Source organism: Haplochromis burtoni, unplaced genomic scaffold (assembly GCF_018398535.1).
Source record: "Haplochromis burtoni strain Fernald_Lab_line unplaced genomic scaffold, NCSU_Asbu1 Contig_12, whole genome shotgun sequence".
Classification (NCBI taxonomy): domain Eukaryota; kingdom Metazoa; phylum Chordata; class Actinopteri; order Cichliformes; family Cichlidae; genus Haplochromis; species Haplochromis burtoni.
The window spans coordinates 540,464-560,817 of NW_024582373.1; the positions used below are offsets into that span (position 1 = coordinate 540,464).

At 38.7% G+C, this 20,354-nt stretch overlaps 2 protein-coding genes across 2 annotated transcripts; both read right to left on the minus strand.

The window, feature by feature from the left end:
* Nucleotides 1-542: 542 nt before the first annotated feature.
* Nucleotides 543-12,013, minus strand: top1l (DNA topoisomerase I, like). The gene is made up of 21 exons (XM_005915295.3): nucleotides 11,843-12,013; nucleotides 11,386-11,410; nucleotides 8,382-8,478; nucleotides 8,163-8,283; nucleotides 7,045-7,097; nucleotides 6,850-6,948; nucleotides 6,664-6,733; nucleotides 6,461-6,549; nucleotides 6,207-6,322; nucleotides 6,006-6,127; nucleotides 5,778-5,900; nucleotides 5,256-5,443; nucleotides 5,022-5,166; nucleotides 4,562-4,705; nucleotides 4,222-4,407; nucleotides 4,074-4,142; nucleotides 3,810-3,924; nucleotides 3,523-3,650; nucleotides 2,389-2,483; nucleotides 2,103-2,252; nucleotides 543-1,902 (listed from the first exon to the last, which is right to left on the minus strand). Exons 1-21 carry the CDS (start codon nucleotides 11,873-11,875, stop codon nucleotides 1,800-1,802), a joined length of 2,271 nt encoding a protein of 756 aa, XP_005915357.1. The 5' UTR covers nucleotides 11,876-12,013; the 3' UTR covers nucleotides 543-1,799.
* A 1,778-nt stretch (nucleotides 12,014-13,791) lies between these two features.
* Nucleotides 13,792-20,010, minus strand: cyldb (cylindromatosis (turban tumor syndrome), b). Its single transcript, XM_005915298.2, has 14 exons — nucleotides 19,861-20,010; nucleotides 18,972-19,482; nucleotides 18,551-18,677; nucleotides 17,844-18,085; nucleotides 17,594-17,762; nucleotides 16,829-16,961; nucleotides 16,562-16,666; nucleotides 16,260-16,339; nucleotides 16,085-16,151; nucleotides 15,867-15,999; nucleotides 15,673-15,781; nucleotides 15,466-15,584; nucleotides 15,173-15,377; nucleotides 13,792-14,932 (listed from the first exon to the last, which is right to left on the minus strand). The coding sequence occupies exons 2-14, from the start codon at nucleotides 19,404-19,406 to the stop codon at nucleotides 14,718-14,720; spliced, it is 2,139 nt and encodes a 712-aa protein (XP_005915360.1). The 5' UTR covers nucleotides 19,407-19,482; nucleotides 19,861-20,010; the 3' UTR covers nucleotides 13,792-14,717.
* Between the last annotated feature and the right edge of the window lie 344 nt (nucleotides 20,011-20,354).

The window sequence follows — 20,354 nt, forward strand, 5'->3', positions numbered from 1 at the left end:
CGGGCAAGAGAGCCACCGTGGCTAAAGCTCCAAACCCAACAGGCATCTGTTAAGCTTGGGGGGCTCCTCTGATCAGGGAGGGGGAAATAAATGCATCCATCCAGCCACTGTCTTTAGTTTATCCTTGTCAGGGGAAGGCTGGAGCCCATCCCAGCTGTCTTAGGGCGAGAGGCAGGGTACACCCCCGGACAGGTCACCAGTCTGTTGCAGGGCTACATTTAGAGACAGGCAACCAGTCGCACTCACAGGCAATTTAGAGTTACCACTTAACCCATCTCCACTAACTGCATGTCTTTGGAATGTGGGAGGAAGCCAGAGTACCCAGAGAGAACCCACACAAACACGGGGAGAACATGCAAACACACAGAAAGACCCTGGCCTGATGGGGCAATTGTACTCAGGATGTTCTTGCTGTGAGGCAATAGTGCTAACCACTGTGCCGCCGTGAAATAAATGTAATTAATAAAACATAAAATGAAGAAGAGGTGTTGCCATTTCAGTGGCGTAAGAGACAGAACGAGAAAACACACAAAGCCAATGAGTTACCTGTAATGTTTTAATCATTTTTCAATCTACAATGAGCTTAAAACATGATCAAAAGGCTATGACAAAAAAGGTAAAACAGGAATAAAATGTTGACTTTACAGCTACTTACATCAACTTTTCTATAAGAGTGGAACAGAGTGGAGTAAAATGAACTGAATTCACATTAAATGTTACAATACTCAATCATTACACAATTAAAAACCTGCCTAAAATTGTAACAGTTTGGTGAAGTTTTTTTTCCTTTTTGGCAAAAGTTGACATCCCTCACACACACACACACACACACACACGCGCGCTCTCCATTTTCTGACTTTATACATTATCATAGCATCTTCAAGTAACAGATATGGGAGGTTTTTTGGAACAATTGTTTAAATTAAGTTAAAAATCAAATGTAGACAGGGCTATGCAGCGAGAGAGTCCGAGGGTGCTAGCAACAAAAGGATAAAAATGATTGGTTCACATTTACAATGAGAAAAAGAAAAAAAAAGTCCCTGATAGAAGCTGTAAAACAAAATATTCACATTCTGCTTGTTTAAGTAAATATTGACATGGTTGCAGTATTTTCCCCTTTGCCTGCCCAGACATCCCCTTCCATGCTCAACAATTCAACATAGTCCAGTTTAAAATATTCACCCAAACAGACAGCTTCTACGGTTGAGCCCTAACACACACAAGCACGCGCACGCACACACGCAAACACACATTTTCATTTCCTCAAAAGGCGCGTGGGTGTAGTTAAGGAATTCATTCAATTTTTTTTACTTTGTCTATCAAAATATAGAATTCATTAATAATACATGGGATGGCTAAAATACAAAGTGAGTGAACAAAGAAAATAAAATGATACAAAGCATTGTTTTTGCTTGATACAGTAGCTAAAAGGACCACAGAGTTCAAAGTTCAGGCATTGTCAGGTTTTTGTCCCAGAGTGTGGACAATCACAGAAGGTAAAAGGGTCTTTAAATTACAAGTAATAAGCCTTGAATCCTAGTCGTGGGTAAAGTTCAGTCTTGTTGCCCGATCTCAGATCAGATGTTTAGACTATCCACAACTCCCCCTAACCCTTCATAATGGCCTCACATCATTTCATCTTGTCGCCCTTTTTGTTTTTCGCTCAAAAGTTCTGAAATTCCTTGTCAGGTCTGGCCACGGAGCAAAATTCAGTAAAGCTAAAAAACAAGTATCCAATTTTTTTTTTTTTTTTGGAAAAAAAAAAAAAAAGTATCATAGTTAAAACCACAAACTGGGATTTAAAATTCATAGTCGTCTTCTGCCATGTCAATGGCCCAGGCAAACTTCTCACGCTGGGTTTTGTTGTAGATCTTTTCCACGGGAATGCCCCACTTCTTACACCTACACCACAATGTCATAAGATAAAGGACAGGTTTTATTGCAGCAGTGCTTTTCATACTACATGTTACTACAAAAAGTAACAGGACACCTCTTAAATTGGAGTTGGTGCCTTGTCAGTGACCTTTGACCACCAAAATTAATTTGTTCATTTAGTACCTTTACTTTGTGACCATAAGGTAGAAAATTTAATAATCTCTTACCAAGCCACAGAAATGCGAGGATCCAGATAGTTGAGTTTGGAAGTACCGAGTGCAATCTGTTTATTCTCTTCTCGATCAGTTGCCTGCACTTCCAGCTTCATCAGTTGCTCTTCTATCCTCTGTACCGCTTTCTTCTTGCTCTCCACTGCCCTACAGAGAAAGCAGACAATGCAATACAAGCATGTAAACAAGATTCACAACAAGAGGGGAGAGAAAGAAAGAAGAAGAAGAAGAAAAAAAAAGAAAAAAAAAAAAAAGCACTTTATTAAAACCTCTGACTACTTACTTTTTGGATTTTTCATCTTTTCGTACTTTGGCGTCTGCCTTGGCGCTCTTCAGTTCTCTCTTGGCATCAGCAAGCTGGTCCCTTTTAGCGTCAATCTAAGGATGACAGTAATCATTTCAGATGAGTTTGATCAATTTTATTTTTGATCAACTGGACCTTTTTATATTTTGGAGATTACATTTTACTGTCTAGACACTTCCATGCTCAGATTGTTTTTAACTTGAGACTATAGTTTAGTGTACCCCTACAGGGTGGCCAAAAATCAGAAGAACCATGATTCACATGGTGTAGCTCCGTCAGCTGGCTAGTGGCTATAAATCCCAAGGAAGCAAATGCCTAATGAAAAACTGTACTATAACCCCAAGTTGTACTGTGAATACTGCAATATCATTTAGAGGTCCCCCCCCCTAAATTAGCAGGGATGACACCCAAAGTGCCTGAGTCAGGGAGTTTGAGTGCTCTGCATGGCACAACAGGAGAGCACTGCTTGATGGACACATCTCCAAGCATGGGTAAATCTGTCATGCATAAAAATAAAAGAACACAGCTGTAGGGATTTTTAAAAGTCTATTTAGATGATGGACAAAGTTAATTTTTTTTGTCTCAAGTTGGAAAGAGGGGAGACAAAACTCATGGAACAATGTTCTGCAGTGCATGTTGGTCAGGCGGTCTTTAATTATTGTTTACAAAAACGCTTCAACCTTGTCAGCAAAGCCATTTAGTAAGTCATCTAATCCAAATGTGCCCACATGCTTGCCTTTTTGTTTAGGAGATAAACTACATAATTGCTTTAGTATGTGTGCACAAGGCCCTCACTACCCAGTTCCACCTTTTTGGTTCTGTAATCGTGTTAACATATTTCCTCAATACTCTGCATTTGAATGACTTCAGAGTTTTGATTTCTATGTAAAGTGGTGTGCCCCCCCCCCAGTGAAACTCCTCTTATGTTAGCAGCATTGTTGGTTGAGTTTAGAGTGAAAAGTCAAAAAACAAATATAAAAATTAAACTAAACAGAGCAATCTCCACACCAGGACTGGCAAAAGGAAACAAAATAAATTTTAAAAAAAATAATAATATAAAAAAAAAAAAAAAGGACCATTTTCAGTTCACTGGAGTATGCAAAAAGTTTTTACCTTTGACTGCAAGTTCTGCATAGACTTCTCAAATGTCTTCGGTGGAGCCCTCTGATGGTTACACAGAATGGCCACTGCCCTGTTGGCCCTGTTGTAGGACAGGATTTTGGCCGGAATGTTCTCCTCCGCTAAGATTATGAACAAAATAAATACATAAAGTTATCACCACCCTGTTAGCTATACAACAGCAGACAAACCTACATAAAAAGCTTGCCAATAACAACAAAACCAGAACACAGGTTGCCGTCTCCCCTTGTTATTTCTACACAATTTACGTGGAAACACACCAGTCGTGAGCTCCTTCAGCTGCTGCTGCAGGGTGATAGAGGCGTTGTATGTACGGAAAACTTTGGCTGTCAGACCATCCATCAGCTCCTGAAGGTGCTTGTTCAGGATTGATGTCTGAGGAAGACATGCAATTAAGAAACCAAGTTTTAAAAAGGCAGATGGCGGTGCTATGAAAGTCATTTCAAATAAGGATTTATGTTGTGAATTCTCAAGTCATAAATTAAAGGGGATTTGTTTTCTTTAACTGGGTATATTTTACTTACATTCAGCCGATCAAATAGGTCATCATCAGGCTCTTTGTTCTCCATAAACAACTGTAGATTCTTAAATACCTGGAAAAGGCAAATCACACATAAATAAAGAAGCAGAGTTTACACAAAAGTACTGCATTTCAGTAAGAATGGTGCTCACCCTCTTCTCCACAGGGACTCTGTTGTAGTAGCGGATCGAGTCTTTACCCAGGAAATCAAACTCAACTACGTACTCTTGACCCTCGTTCTCTGGATAGAGTTTGATGTGTTCAACTCTCAGCGAGCAGCAGCCCACAGTGTCTGCAGTCTCTCCTTCTTCCTTCTCATTACCCGCTCTCAGAGCCAGCTAGTGTACACCAGACAAAGACGGTACCTTAAATGAGGTAGTGTTCAAGAACGCACCAAACCTCACATGCAATGTGAAGTCATTACACCATAAAACCTTCAAAATGCACCCACTCGAGGTCCTGTTACTGCAAATAGCAGTAACAGGACCTCACCTTATCAATGAAATAGAGAGCCACAGCCCTCTGTCTGATCCTCATCTCCTTGGACTTCCAGTCTTCGCGGTACTGGGCTCTGATGCGGTCCACACATTTCTTCAGTCGACGTGCCGTTTCATACTTCTGCCAATCCTTCTCTCCCTGCAGGCAAAAAGATGAGACAGGAGTAACAAATTAGGCAAAGGTCTACATAAACAAGCATGCCCAATTTGATTTATGTGACAGCCAATTAAATAAGGTTTTTCCACAGGACAGGAGTATGTTGTGTCACTTTTTAAAAAAAATAAAAAAAATAATAAAATCTGCTCTTGAAAGGTCTCAATTTTTACATTCCAGTGGAGCAAGCAACACAAAAGAGTCAGGAAAGTTTTAAGGAGACCACTGGACCATACAGCATCATTTCAACTTTGACTGGAGACAAAAAAGGCGTTGTGCATGTGCCAGCTATGGTGCCTACCTTGATTCGAGAGCTTGGGTTCAGCATAATGTACTTGATGGAGCCTTGAATGTTTTCTGTCCACGACACCAGCCAAGTCACCTTATTGTCATGACGAACTTCTTTCCATTTGGTGCCGGGAGGAGGCTCAGGAACCTTGGAATCCCTATTATGGAACAGTGAATATTTAATTATCACATTCTGCATTAAAAGCTGGTAATCAGCACGAGGAGAAAATAAAACTACTTTACACACTTGCTGCAGTTGATGATAATGTCTTGGGGCCTGATTCGGCGTTTGAGCATCCCCATTTTAGGATGGTCTCCACGACCACGAAACAGGCCTGGAGGCTCAATGCGGAAGTTAGCAATACGTTCCTTGTGGTTGTCCATGATGCAAAAGCCATATTGCTGCAAGATGCGTTCATTCTCTTCCTTTATTTTCTACAAAAGGCATAAAAAATAAAAAAAGCTTCATTTTGCAGAGGTCCTTTAGGTACTCACTGTTCACTGGAACCATTTAAGTGCCAATTTTAATCAAATCACATCAGCCTAACATTATGAATTTCTTCTTGACTAACTGATCAAGTTTCACAAGATGAGTGATATCAGTGGGGAAATACAGAATTAAAGCCAAGGAGAACTGAAACACACTTTTGTTATTAGGTACATGACATCCAGCATGGCAGAAAACTCTAGAGCCCTCTACAGGAATCAATGAATGTAGGGGTTAAGGTTAATATGCTGTGTGCCCCACTACACGTAGGCAGCAGCTTACTTGTTTTTCCTCCTTAGACATGGCTTTCCTTGCTTCAGATTGTGCCTTGAAGTAGTTGCTCATTTCACCGAAGTCACACTTTTTCAGGTCTGTGAGCTTAGCCCTTTCTTCTGAAGTCATTTCCTGTGTCCAGAAAATTTTGAAAAACAACTAAAGTAAATCAAAGAACAGATTTTTTGATATATATTTTTTTTATTTTATTGACAGGAGCAGAGATTTTAGGCTTACCTTCCTCCAATCTTTAAAGAAATTTTTACGGAAGATATCCTTGGTGGTATATTCATGATCCAGCATTTTGGCAAAGAAGGTCGCTACCTCCTCCGCTTCTGGGCTGAGCTTCATATGTTTACCTGAAATGTAAAAGTCAGACATTTATAATCACCTCAGAGTCCTTCACTAGCGTACAAGATGAACTGTGCAAAGCCTTACCATCATAGTAAAATTTGACATGGCTAGGAAGAGGTTCATACGCTGGTGCAAACACTGGCCCTTTGTGTTCAAGGAACTTCCATTTGACACCATCTGTGTATCTCTCCTCTTCCCACCTAGAATCAAGCAAATAAATCATTTTTACATAATGACAGTGAAAATAACAAAAAACCAGCAACAATACATCCAGCTGTCCTGTCACCACACTGATAAGCATGTATGATTGGTACAGCTGGCTAACCCAATTAACTCACCATTTCCACTTCTCCTCGGGCTCTTTCTTTGCTTTCTTTTTTCCATCGGTTACTTCTTTTTTGTGTTTTGTTTTTTTGGACTTAATGTCCTGGGAAAAGGAAGTGAAAGTATTTAGTTCTTTCTGACAACGTAGGGATTAACATTTAACACAAAAGATATGGCAGCAAAACAATTCTGCCCTCTACTAAAGTCTCTTACTTACCTCGTCTTGTTTCCTTTTCTTGGCCTTCTTGTCATTTTCAGTTTTTATTTTTTTAGGTTTGAATTCAGCGCTGAAACAAAAACACTCTTTGTTATCAGGCCTCAGCGATACAACTTTACTTGCATGGATGACTACAGATGCTCTAACCTAGTGAAACAGACTACAGTCTATGAACAGAGAACTTACTCGTTATCATCATCATCATCTCGTTCTCTTTTTAGAGACCTCTCGTGTTTTGGAGAGTGGTAAAAATCATCCTCAGGCTCAGACTTCATATACGGTGGGCTGCCAAAGAAAACGCATTAAACACAGAAGTTAGATAGCTTCATATGAATGCTGCATCCTGACAGCACTTAAGAGCAAAGTATAGTGCTGACATACCTGGCAAAGCCATTCTCCTTTTCCTTTTTTATTTTCTCATCAAAGGACTTCATCTGAAATGTTTACACAATGGCAGTAAGACAGAAGAGCCTGAAGTGCAAATGACAACTATGCCCACATACACGCAAAATTATAAACTCATACTTCCATTATAAAACCTCTCTACAGGGTTCAAAACTAATCTGAGAGCACAAAATCTAAGTAGATAAACACTGATATCAAGAGCAGTTTGACAATACAATACATTATTATTTTAAGTAGACAACCCCATTAAGACTGTGCAATATGAAATATACCATAATGATGTTATGTCAGTTATACTGCAAACCAGTCCCTGCCACAGACACAAACCTCTTCTACAAACCTATGCAAGAATCCCGTGAAAGAATATGGAAAGAGTTTACGAATGAGAAGCAAAAGGAGTTTAAGTGCTCAAGCTAGAGCAAAGTCTAATGTTAGAACAGGCTTTCGCATTGGATGCCATAGAAAGACATATCTATAGGGTTTTGTGACTTTAAAGCACTCTATTTAAGGTACACGACGCCCCGCTGAAAACACTCCACCTAAGTTGAACTGCCTCATTTATATTACGAGTGTCGAGTAGTGGAGGAAATCCACAACGTAGCATACTACGCTGCAACAGCAGATGTATGGACGACTTGAACAACGTATCCCTGCACGAGCTCAATGGTGCACTTCAGAGACTGGACACTCAGCATCCAGCAGTAAGGATAGCTAGTAAGGATAGCTGGAAACATCAGGAAAGCTCTGGGGAAACCTTGGGACTGTGTGGGGTCATCTAGCATTTATCATTATGGATGTCGCCACACAAGTCCAATATGTTTTTAGTTTTTGAATTTAAATATTAAACAGCACTCTTTCCATATAGTGATTGTGATTTTGTTAGTGGGATAAGAAATGACTAACAGGAAATGAAATTCTGGTCATATCACACAGCTCTCCCTCTCCCATTTATCACATCTTTAAAAAAAAACAAAAAAAAAAAACTATTTTAATCCATAATACCAGTGTATGATTTAGACAACATAATTGCCTAATGTAGCATCACTAAAATTAATTTGTAAATGTTACAATCATGCATTTCCTTGGCAAGTCACCTTCTCTTCTTTCCTCTTCTCCTTGTGCTTTTCCTTATATTTGTCTGTGCTGCCATCTTTGTGCTTCATCTTTTCCTTCTCCTTATCTCGGTGCTTTTTATCAGAGGAATCCTTGTGATCACTATAGTGTTAGAAATTCACAACTTAATTTAACCTCATTCAGTTTCCACTATTTAAAGCAATCAAGCATGTCTAGCGAAGCACAAACACACACTATACCTGTTTCCATATTTTGATTTCTCCCGCTCCTTATCCTTCTTGTGGTCCTTATGTTTGTGTTCCTTCTCTTTATATTTGTCTTTATGCTTGTGAGAGTCTGAAAATAAAAACTGTATTAAATTTCAAAATAAAACAAGACAATGATACAATGACGCACTGAATTAAAAACAACCGTCTGCTCACACTGAGGACTAATATGCAAACATGTGAAAGTGTGTTTTAATGCATAAGTAGCAAAAACAGAGTCCTCTCAAGCAGCCAAGATTGATAATGTCCAGAAAACTAGTCTTAAATGACAACTTTAACAGTCCACCTGTGTCTATTCTCTTAGTAGAAACAAATTACTCAGTACAAAAAGGTCTGTCCCAAATGAATGTCATGCAGGCTGCAAATAGATAATGTATTACACAGCAGCACAGCACCTCCTACTGCTACTATAAGCCGCATGCTTTGGACAATATGAAGCAACTAGCATGTTAAAACATGCAAGAGAACCAAATAGCCTTTTGAGTTTCTTTAATGTGCCAGCCAAGACTGGAACGTAATCCTAAAAGAGAGAGTTCTCAAAATTAAAGAGCTAACACCCCAACATTGTCATTAACAAATGCCAAATTAAATCTGGTTCTTTTACAGAAACTGTCCTTAGGTCTAAGGCAAAAGGAGATCTGAGAGCTTCTAGCCCATCTAACCAATGTGAATGTCTACATTTCCTAGAGTACAAGACAAAAATGGCACACATGTACCAATCATGAGAAGTTTAATCAGCGACCAAGCCCGTCTCAGAACAGATTCAGATCTTGCTCATTTAGTTCCTTTTAATTCGGATGTCTTTGTTCAGCCATTAATCCAAAGATGAGTTTTATTCTACTCCTATTTATGCCAGACTGCTTAGTGAAATTAAAAGCACTGTTACTAATAAACTACAAAGTTGTGCCAATTTAGCCAAGCCTGAAAGTAAAGACCGTGTTAGCTAAGGGTCTGCAAGTACCACAGACAAATGTTGCCCTGGTGCAGAGTAATCAGAAGTGGAGTTGTGTCATAGCTAGGGGTGGGCCACGTCATATCACTCACAATAATACAGCTGAATTGGGGGGGAAGGGGTGGGTTGCCTCAGAGAAGAAGAAAAAATTAATAAAAAAAAAGTGTCAATTTCATGGCATAACCATGTCACCCGATTACACTTAAGTGGGTCAAGAAGCACAAACTTATTAAAGTTGTGAAGGTGAATGCAGCATTACTGCTGAAGGTTTAGTTCCTAAAAAGAGCAGCTACTTCATTGGTGTGGAATATTTTGGATACAAATGAACAGATACAGAACAGACCACGATAACATGCAAGGAGCGCAAGAAGTCAGTAATATAGAAATACGGGAAATATCTAACTTATTTCACCATCTCAAGCATCAGCACCCAAGTCTGTACCAGGAGTGTTTGAAAGCCAAGGAGGAAAGCTCTGCAGCTAATGCTACAAAACTAAAACAAAGTAAGCTAGTTCATCATGGAATCGCCGAGTCTCGCCAGTTGTACTCCATATGACAAGAAAGAAAAGCAAACGCAGGAACGATGTCACCATTTGTTTGGCGAAAGACATGTCATGACATGCATGACATGACATGCATGACAGGCATGACATGCCAGTCCAAACGCTGGAAAAGAGAAGACTTCATGCAGCTTATGAAGAAGCTAGACTTCGAAAAGGACATTTTTCCAAGACTGCACTCCCAAACATTTAAAGATTTTATTTTTTGTAAACTGCACTGTAGATTTTATTTTGTTACACCATTTGCTTTAAACAGACCTTTTCCACTCAAAGAACAGAGGGAGAATTTACTTTTAGTCTTTAAAACTGAAAGGTAATAATTAAAGTTATTGTACTAAAAGTTAACCGTTTAATATTTTAAGCTTATACAATATCTCAAGGCAATTTGTTATGTTTATGCTGCCAAATGAATAACAATTTTTTTTCTGTACTTTGTCATACTGTCAAAACACAGTGACATATCACGATATTATGTTTGGGCTATATCCCCCCCATCCCTAAACACAGCAGTATAAATGCCACTTGTAAAGAAATCAACCTTAATAATTTTATATCTTATGAACTTAAAACAGTGCATAGAATGTAATAGAAATATAGCACTTTATTGTCATTGTACATGTACAACAAAATTGTGGGAATACTTTTACCAGCCACAATTGAACAAAAACTAATTTACTTACAACATTTTTTAAAAAGTGTTTTCCCCCCCAGTTACCAGTACATTATGGTTAATATTCTGATTTCACACACATTTAAAAAACAAAAAAAGTCCTAAGCTCACTTTAAACTTTGAGACGTTAAGTCCATGTAATATTCAATACTCCAAGTTGCACTGTGATGGGTAATGAAGAGCTTCTAACTTGATTTTGAAACGTGAGTCGACCTAAAAATGATCCACTCTTTACCATAATGTGGGAAAGTAAAGTCCCAGTAGCGACAAAAATAAGCGCTTTTAATATCGCGCATTTAAAAAGAAATAAAAAAAATTAACTACAGTCGCTGGCCTCCACTTGGTTATCTTAATGAAGCACTATGACTTTCCATTTTCCTCCACACAGCCATCTGCACTTCACAGCCTGGGTTCAGCTTGCAACAGTCAGGCCGCTACACCGAAAAAGAAAATGGCGCAGAGACTAAGTCCTCAACCCCCAAACCCTCACTTTCAGGGGAGAAATATGCTGTTAAAAGCTCGCCAACAAAAGATACTAAAACGATAAACTAATAAAACACCTCCAGCTGCGTGGTAATATTGATTCAAATCGTTAAAATAATGTACGGAAAAGCTTTTACAAGGCCTCCCTTTTGAACAATAGACGCTTGTGAGTGAGACAGAGGACTTAGTCTCTGGACGCCATTTCTGTCCTCTACAGAGAACTAACGTAATGTTAGATGTGATCAGTTAAGACAGGACAGACTTTGAGAAGAATCCTCCTTTACCTTTGTTAGTTTAATGTGATAAACTTACCATTGACCCGGGAGCCACAGTCAATCTGCAAAAAAAGGAAGGATGAATGTTAAAATTCGCAGTAGATAAGCTAACTAGCTAGCTAACTAACTTTGAACTTACTGGATGGCAGAGCGAGTTTTTTCGCTACTAGCTAGCTCGGTTAGCTTCCTATGCTGAATGGTAATGGCTTAGCGGCCGAAGCCGCTGCGGCTAACACTGGTTACGGCTAACGTTATACATAAATATATAATTCCGGATGTAAACTGTAAATAATACATTTGACATATTCAAAGTAGAAACGTCACGAGACTGTCAAGACGCAGTAAACAATAAAATGAGTTAGCTTACAAACATAGCCACTTAACGTGCGCTAGCAGTCACTGCTAGCCGAGTACCCGTCAAACCAAATAGAGTAGCCGGAGACGGTACCCGGTAACCACCGGTGATGACATTTATAAAACACTTTTAACATTACCTGGTCCTCATTGTGGGAATGGTCCCCACTCATTTCTAAAACGCTGTTTGACTGTTAAATCAAAAAAATGAAAAACGTGTAGGTTCCCACACACCGGCGAGGAGATGCAGGCAAAATGAAGAAAAGACACGGTTGTGTAAGCGATATCTAAGTCCCAATTGCACGCTAATGCGCATGCGTTTCAATTTAAATGGTACAGATCATCATAGCTCCTCCTTCTAAAAAAAAACCGTGTTGCTTTCCAGGCCCACTGGAGGAGCGAGGTTCACATGTTCCTCGCGTACAAGCCAGTTCAAGCTCAGGACTGCATCTCGTCTGTGTTCACTTGACCCCCCAGGTGAATGAGAACAAAACGAAGCAGCAAGTCTATTAAATCACGTGTAACAATAACACACTTTAAGTTACATCTTAGTATGTCAAATACCACAACTGGCCACATTACAAATGTGCAAATGAGATAAGATTTTTATTATGTGAGAATTATTATGTGGGTTCAGTGATTTTAATGATTTTAAGTGTGTCCTACATGAGCATTTCATACATTTCATACATGCGTATGAAATGTAACAGAGAAGCCTGCCCTGCCCTTCACAACCTTGACAGCCAGCAGGCCTATTGCATAACAATTTAAAGGCAAAGGAGTTGATGTTTCAGGCAGTCGAAATAATAGCTCAGAATATTGCGCGCGCACACACACACACACACACACACACACACATACATATATGTATGTATATATATATATATACACATATATATATATAACACACACATAAATATATTTATATATATATATATATATATATAATACATATATATATATATTTATTTATATATATATATATATATATATATACACATATATATATATATACATACACATATATATATACATACACATATATACTACACATATATATACACACATACACATATATATATACACACATCATATATATACACACATACAATATATATATATATAACATACAACATATCATATATATATACACATATATATATAACACACACACATATATATATATATACTATATATATATCACACTATATATATACATATATATATATACTAAATATACATCATACACACAATATATACATACAATATATATATAACATACACACATATACTATATATAATACACATACATATATATAACACCATGATATATAATATATATATATATGTGATGTATATATATCTATATTATACATATATATATGAATATATTATTATATATATATATATATATATACATATATATATATATATATATATACTATATATATACATATACTATACATATATGTATACTATATATATAATATATATATATATAGTATTAATATATATATATGTATGTATATATGTATGATATTATGTATATGTTGTATGTATGATGATGTATTATGTATATGTATGTATATATATATATGTGTATGTATATATATTGTGTATATATATATATATATATATTATATCTATATATATGTATGTATATATATTATACTATATATTTTATAATATATAATATATACTATATATATATATATATGTATACATATGTATATTATATATATGTATTATATATTAGATATAGTATATTATTTTTCTATTTATATATATATATCATATATATATATATATTATGTATAATATCACACGTATATATGTATATATATGTATTATATAACACATACTATGTTACAATATATATATATACATTTATATGTGTATATATATGTATGTATATATAACACACGGTGAACATCATCTTTTTAAGTTACGTCAAGGGAACTTGAAAAAGAAGAATTTCATTGCTCAATGTAACGATTTGTGTTTTGCAGTGTATATGACAATAAACTTTTTGAATCCTGAATAATAGTTTTTCTGATCTGAATACACATGCTAACATCTAAAACACAAGTACATTAAAAGTTGTTTTAATTGTTCAAGGCATTTACTGTCACATATATATTACTGTTTGTGCCTGTAATCTGTCTTTTGAAAGTTTCTGGTCAGACTTGAGCAGCAAGAAAGCCTCAAAGCAACTTTCTTTTTGTCCACAAGATGGTATTACAGCACCTAACGAGATGAACCAGTCCTGTCAAAATCTCAAAGCATTCATTTCTTTCTAGTCAAAGGTGTTGCTCGCACTTCTTACTTCCATAACAGTTTCAATTATTGAAAATAATCCTGTAGTCCTGTAGTTGATTACAGTCCAGTTGCTGATTTCCAAGTGCAAGCCTTTTAGTTTTATTGATGAAACCTTTACAGTCAGTAATGTATAAAAAAGTGCACACAGTGTAGTTATTTACAGTAAATACAACCATACATATGTTTTCCATGCACCGCCATCAACAAGCCATAAACATAGGGAGAAAAAAGAAACAGAAAACAGAGGCTACAGTAAGGTGCAGGTTGCTGGGGTTTTTTTTCCCTTTCTGACAGAATGACAGTGCAGCATTAAAGTTGTGGAACCCACATAACAACAAAATAATGTTAATTTACCAAATAAAAAGCACAAAACAAGAATACAGTCATAACATTTGAGTGCTTAAGTTTCCTTGAAAAACATAGTATAAATAATCAGAATGTAACAACAAGAAGACCTTCGAAAGTTAAAAAAAAGGAAAGTATAAGGGGTTTAGAGTGCCATTTTCCCTGCTCATCCTTTCACATATCAGCAACAGCTTTGAAAAACACCATTAATGTCAGATTTGTTTCTCTCTAGGATGTTGAAAGCATACATTTTAGTTCCTGCTGTTTGTACAATGATAAAGTGCACAAAAGCTGATTAAGCAGAGATATAAGGGTATAGAAGGCACTGTTATGGGAACACCGTGTCCCTCTTCACACGCATTTAAGGCTCCTAACTGTTTGGCTTTCAAAGCACGTGGTTGAGCTCTGGTATAAAAACATGTAGGAGTCACACAGCAGCCTGCGCACTAGCTCAGGAGCCTGGGATGGGTTGGCCTGAGACAGCTCCTCCTCTGGCTGACTCAGGAAATCACCCAGCTCCGGACAAGCGCGGACCTCTGGAATGTTGTAGCCACTTTGATCGTCACCTATGAGGAAGAGCAGCCTCAAGATTAGACATCAGCCCAGTAGGTGATAAAGGGCAGTCAAAGACGTCAGAACTGTTCTGTCTAGTGCCTTTATGTAACACTGTCAAATCTGCGCTATCAGAAAATAAAGCAGCCATGCTTAATCGACTCACAGAAAGAAAAGGAACAAAAAAATCAACTCAGTGTTTGCACGAACATCATCAAAAACTCTGAATAAACACAAACAAAAATCTTTCTCACCACATCTGTCTGCCATGCTGTCAAAGAAGATCCAGGAGTGAGCGTCAGAGCCGTATTTGACAAAGGACACGTAGTGGCTGGTTTGAATGCAGAGTACAGCAAACAGCTCCATTGTGTGCCTGGGAACAGGAGTATCGGTGGGAACTTCTACTGGTACTGCTAGAGCACTGGGAGAGTGGCCTTGTCGTGAGGGATGGTTGTGTATCTTAAAGAAAAATTGACATAGAGAGCTTCATACAAAAGGTTTGGTTCATGAATTTGCACCTGACATCTAAAGCAGCCACTAGTTTTACCTGTGCATTACAGGTGGTACAGTACTGTTTGATTCTCCCTGGCTGCAGTTTGCGATCTGGCAGACACTGAAGACACTCGTACTCTGCCAAACGCCCACAGACAAAGCACTCCCTCGGAGCTGTTGGACAAAGCAGATGATCCTGAGCATTATTAAGGATTCCTTTAATGCAATTTTTAAGAAAGTGCTGCTTATTACTGCTCCTCACAGTTGTATAGGAGATCTGTGATGTCCAGCTTCAAGGAGGGAATAATGTGAGAAAACATCTTGTATTTGTTTCCAAACCTCGGCATCTGAACTATTAGACAGGACGGCATCTGAAGGACATAAGAAAAGTATTAATGACTGTACAGAGGAAAACTTGTTAAACACACTCTCGCTTCTAGTAAGAGAAGGACTCACCGTTTCAAATTTAAGGTCACCTGACAGGCAGGATGTGTCCATCAGCTGTTGGACCGTGGGTATCTGTCCCATCTGCTCCTTCTCCAGAAAGATCTGGAAGGTGTAGGCACCCTGGGACGTTTCTCGTTTTGATCTGCGGGGGAACACATATTCAGTAACTCAACTATACTCAGTCAAATAGAGTAAGATATTCAGTCCTGGGCGGCTCAAGTTCATACCTGAGTTTGAGCAGAGGCTCCGTGCAAAGCACCTTTTGAAAGAGGACTGTGATGAACTCCTCTGGATCTACAATGACGAGAGGCAGTTTAAAAAAGAACAGATAAATAAATCTGAAAAAAAGCCCTCAGATTTTTTTTATTATATTATAATGTATTTCAAGATACGGGCAGGTACCTTTTTCCTCTGTCCGAAAAGTGTCACAGCCAAGATGAGTCCGAAAATTCATCACACTCTCTGCAGGGACGAAGCCTTGTCTGAAATAAATAGATTAGCTATGAGAAAGCAATTGCATGAATTCACTTTGTAAGAACACATTAACCATACAGACACATGTGAATGTACCATGTCATCAAGGCAGAAAACAGCAACACTCGTTTATCAGCTGATACTATGTAAAAAGCCACTACGTCCTGGTTGTGCAAACAACATGATAATAAAAGAAATGAGATAAACAGTGTTGAAGGCAGCGTCTATACCTGCGTAAACGGTTCACTATTGCTCTCAGGGTGCAGGTTATGGGTTGGTCTGTGTCAGCAGGCTTCTTGCAGATACCATCCAGGGTCACAGATGAGCTGAACAAACTGAGGAAGGAGAACCACACGTTATTGTCAGCTGTGCACTTATCTGAATACAGTGTATCGTGCTCACGTGGTTGTACATGATCTCCTCTAGATACGATTAGCTTAGATAAAGCTAAGCAAATCGGAGTTTGTTGCAGGGGAATGATGGTGAGCGTGTTCTACCTGAAGAGTGTGGCATCAAGGTAACAGGAGTTAATGTGTCCCTGAATCCCTTTCATTTTTCCTACTAACAAAAATGGCGCCTCGAATTCAGGGATAGGTGGCACATCTTCGTCCGTGTCTTCATATGGAGGAACTAAAGAGGCGAGAAAAGCAGATGTTACGATGAAATGAAACTTTAACACAGTCTTCGTGACTTTACTGGCAGCTTTAGATGGGAATGATTAATGATTAATTGGCTTATTTAAAGCAGAAAGCTCACAGGACTGTCAGACATGACAAGCAGTGTGTCACTGTGTGCATTGTCTCAAGTCTAACGTAATATCTTGTCACCAAACCCTGAAAAAGTGAGAAAGGTGTGGGAATATTTGGAGAAGAATCACTTGGAAAAGGTTCTATACTATTTCACTGTGCGTTACACCATTTACAAGCCGTGTGAAACACAGGTATAAATTACAGATAAACAATACATTTTTAAAAAGCTGCCCAAAAGTTTTAAGTATGAATTTTACCTAATCCTCACGCCCTGATCAAGAGTTCTTTTTGGAGAACCTCGCATTTTGCGTTTTTGTCTTGTAAGACTAAAGGATTTTGAGCAATCATTTGTACAATAAAAACTATAATATAATAGAAACATAAGGAACCAAAACACTTTGAACAGAACTGCCAGGAAAAAAGGAAAATCTGTTCCAATAATGTAAATTTGTGTATAATATCGAGTTTTTATTTCTTGTGTATGCATGTTTTAGACTGGGTAAGGTGTCGAACCTGGAGTGGTGTCAGTGGATTTGAGGATCTCTTTTCCTGTAGAGGCACTTAGAAACCTGCCATCGGGGCTGCACTTTGTGATGGGAACAAACAAAGCTCTTTTCTCCTTGCAAGTGAAAAACCGCTGACCACCATACATCCCATCAGAGCAGCCCTTAACGTCGTAGTCCTGGAATAGTGATTTATAACATTAATACGACAGATCACCAAAGCACACTGAAAGCAACTGCACAAATTTCTAGTCGCGCACCAGTTCAATGCCAGCCCATTCACCAGTCTTTCCTCCAGGGACACCCAACCACCGGATGACCCCGTACACTGTGATCCCTGAGTTGGAAACCACCTCCACCATGGATCCCACCTCCAAAGGCACTGAGCTCAGACTCTGGTTCTGAATCAAACTCTGCTCGGTGTGATTCTCTGTCGCCGGCTGTGCACAAGATCCGATGTTTGCAATGCAGCTGTTGCGTGTCACCGCCTTTCTGTTTAAACCTGCAGACATATATCACGATATGTAGAGGTGAGGATGAGATGCCTAGAAAGTCATATGACATTTTCCTTTTTTTTTTTTTTAGGCTTGTCACATGCTGCTTCATCAGATTGTCATCCAGCTAACAAAGATCTATATTTGAAGTATGTAGATAGTTTCAAGTGCACAGTCTACCAAAGGAAAAAGAAAGCCAGATCATGTGGCAGTTCTACTGTTCTGCATTCCAGAACAACAGAACCAGTTTTTCCAGTTGTGTAGTGGACCACTTTCTTTGCATTGTTAGGGTTATGGTTGGGGAAGCAGTTTTCAAGAATTTAGTTTGCTGTTTAGTAAGAAGGAGGCGCACCATGTTTGTAGTGTGGTAGTGTTGTTATCAAAACAAAAGGACTTTGATAAAGCCTGAGAGCCATCATATGGCTTTGAAACAGACTTGTTAACTTTGTGTGTGAGGCTAATAATCCATTTACCCCCACAAATGGCATCTTTCCACTGCAGTCCGAGGGGGACAGAGTAAGATGGGACCACCTGGATGATGTCTGCAGCACTGAAAAGGGACAGAGGAGGTTTCTTGGATGACAAAGTATGATCGGTGTCCTGTGTAGGAAACAAGGAAAAACAGTTACTGAAACGCAAACAGGAACTCTGACGTTATTCTTATATACAGAACAGAAACAGTTTGATGCATCTGTACATTTGCAGTGACATTATCTGGCTGCAGTCATGACTGATCACTCAGAGCGATATAGTCATCCTTATCTCGGTGCATTTTAAAGCATTAAGGTTGCACTTGAGAGCACGTGCAGTTATCTGGATGATCGTGCACTCCATGATTTTCACAACTTGAATCATCAAATCAAAATGTAAAAATATATTATAAAATGAACTCACCACAAATTCCACTTCAAAGGCAAGCATGTACAGGTCGTCTTTATTGTCTTTCCGTCCGATTTGCATCAAGTTCTTCACCAAACCGGGAAGGTGTCCGTTCTTGTGCTTCACCACCACCAGGTCGTCCTGAGACAGCTCACAGATGGCAGAGAACAGTTGCGGGTTACAGAGCAGCTCCAGGCGTCTGCTTGCGCTGGAAATGAAGAGCAGGAGCTGTGCCTGGTGGCGGGTCAGCGGGTACATGTCCTCTATCTTCACCAGGCCCCCGTTCTTGGGGGTCCCTGGGTTGCTGTTCCCGCCGTACAGGAGCCCCACGAACTCTCCACGCTTCGTCTCCGACTCTATGCGCCCGATACATCCTCGGCAGAAGCCTTTCCTCGACTTCCCGCGAGTGACGATGAAAAACTTCTCTTTTAAAACAGTTCTGGGCTCCATTGAAACCCTTTATTCCCACCACTACAGTCTGTCAGACCGGTTGAAAGCTGATACTGTGCTTATGCAAGCAGGTAACCTGCAGAAATGCGATAGAAGTGCTGTAACAATGTAGCCCAATAGATATAATCGAGGATACTTCGCTAGAACCACAAGTTAGACGCATTATTATTATTATTATTATTATTTTCAAATAAAGCACGTTGCCTGATTATTTGCAGGCTGTGTCATGGATAAAACCCTGACTTATAAGGTGAAATATTACAGACGTGATTCCCTTTAAGCTCCTGTGAAAGTTAACCTAGGTTCACAGCAGGATATAATATAGGCGTCCCCAGCTCTTTAAATGAACAAACGAGCCTGATCTTTGAACTTACTCAAAAAGCATTCCCAACTTACAATCATTAACGATTCGGTTTATTATTTAAAACAATAATAATTTCAAAAACTGACTTACTGCGATCATGAATTAAGAACAATAAGCCTTGTTCGTATCCGGTTAATCCACTGCTGGAGCATGAATTAATCGCGCTTTTTTTATTACTATTCTTTTTTTCCCTTTTTTTTTTTAAAAGCAAGTGACTCTAGCAGAGGTGAATCACTTCCTCTTGGCTTCTGCTGTGGAGTGGGAGGGTTGAACTACAGGCATTTAAATGCTGGCCTGCATGTGACCGCCAACGCCCACCTGACGGCGCTCGGCTTCTCCGCCCTAAAAGTGCTCTCTATGAAATCTCTCAATCTGGCAAATATTTGACTGCAGACTGATTTAGAGTTAAGAACTATTGATGCGATCAGCTGACTGTAAGCTAATATGAATCTTTTTTTTCTCCTTATTGAAGTATTTGCTGTCCAACTTGGAGCTTTCGTTGAATTTAGCTTTGACTGATCATTAAGAGACGAAATTTAAAGCAGCCAGCGGTTGCACAGGTCAAGAGTTCATGAAAGGTCTGA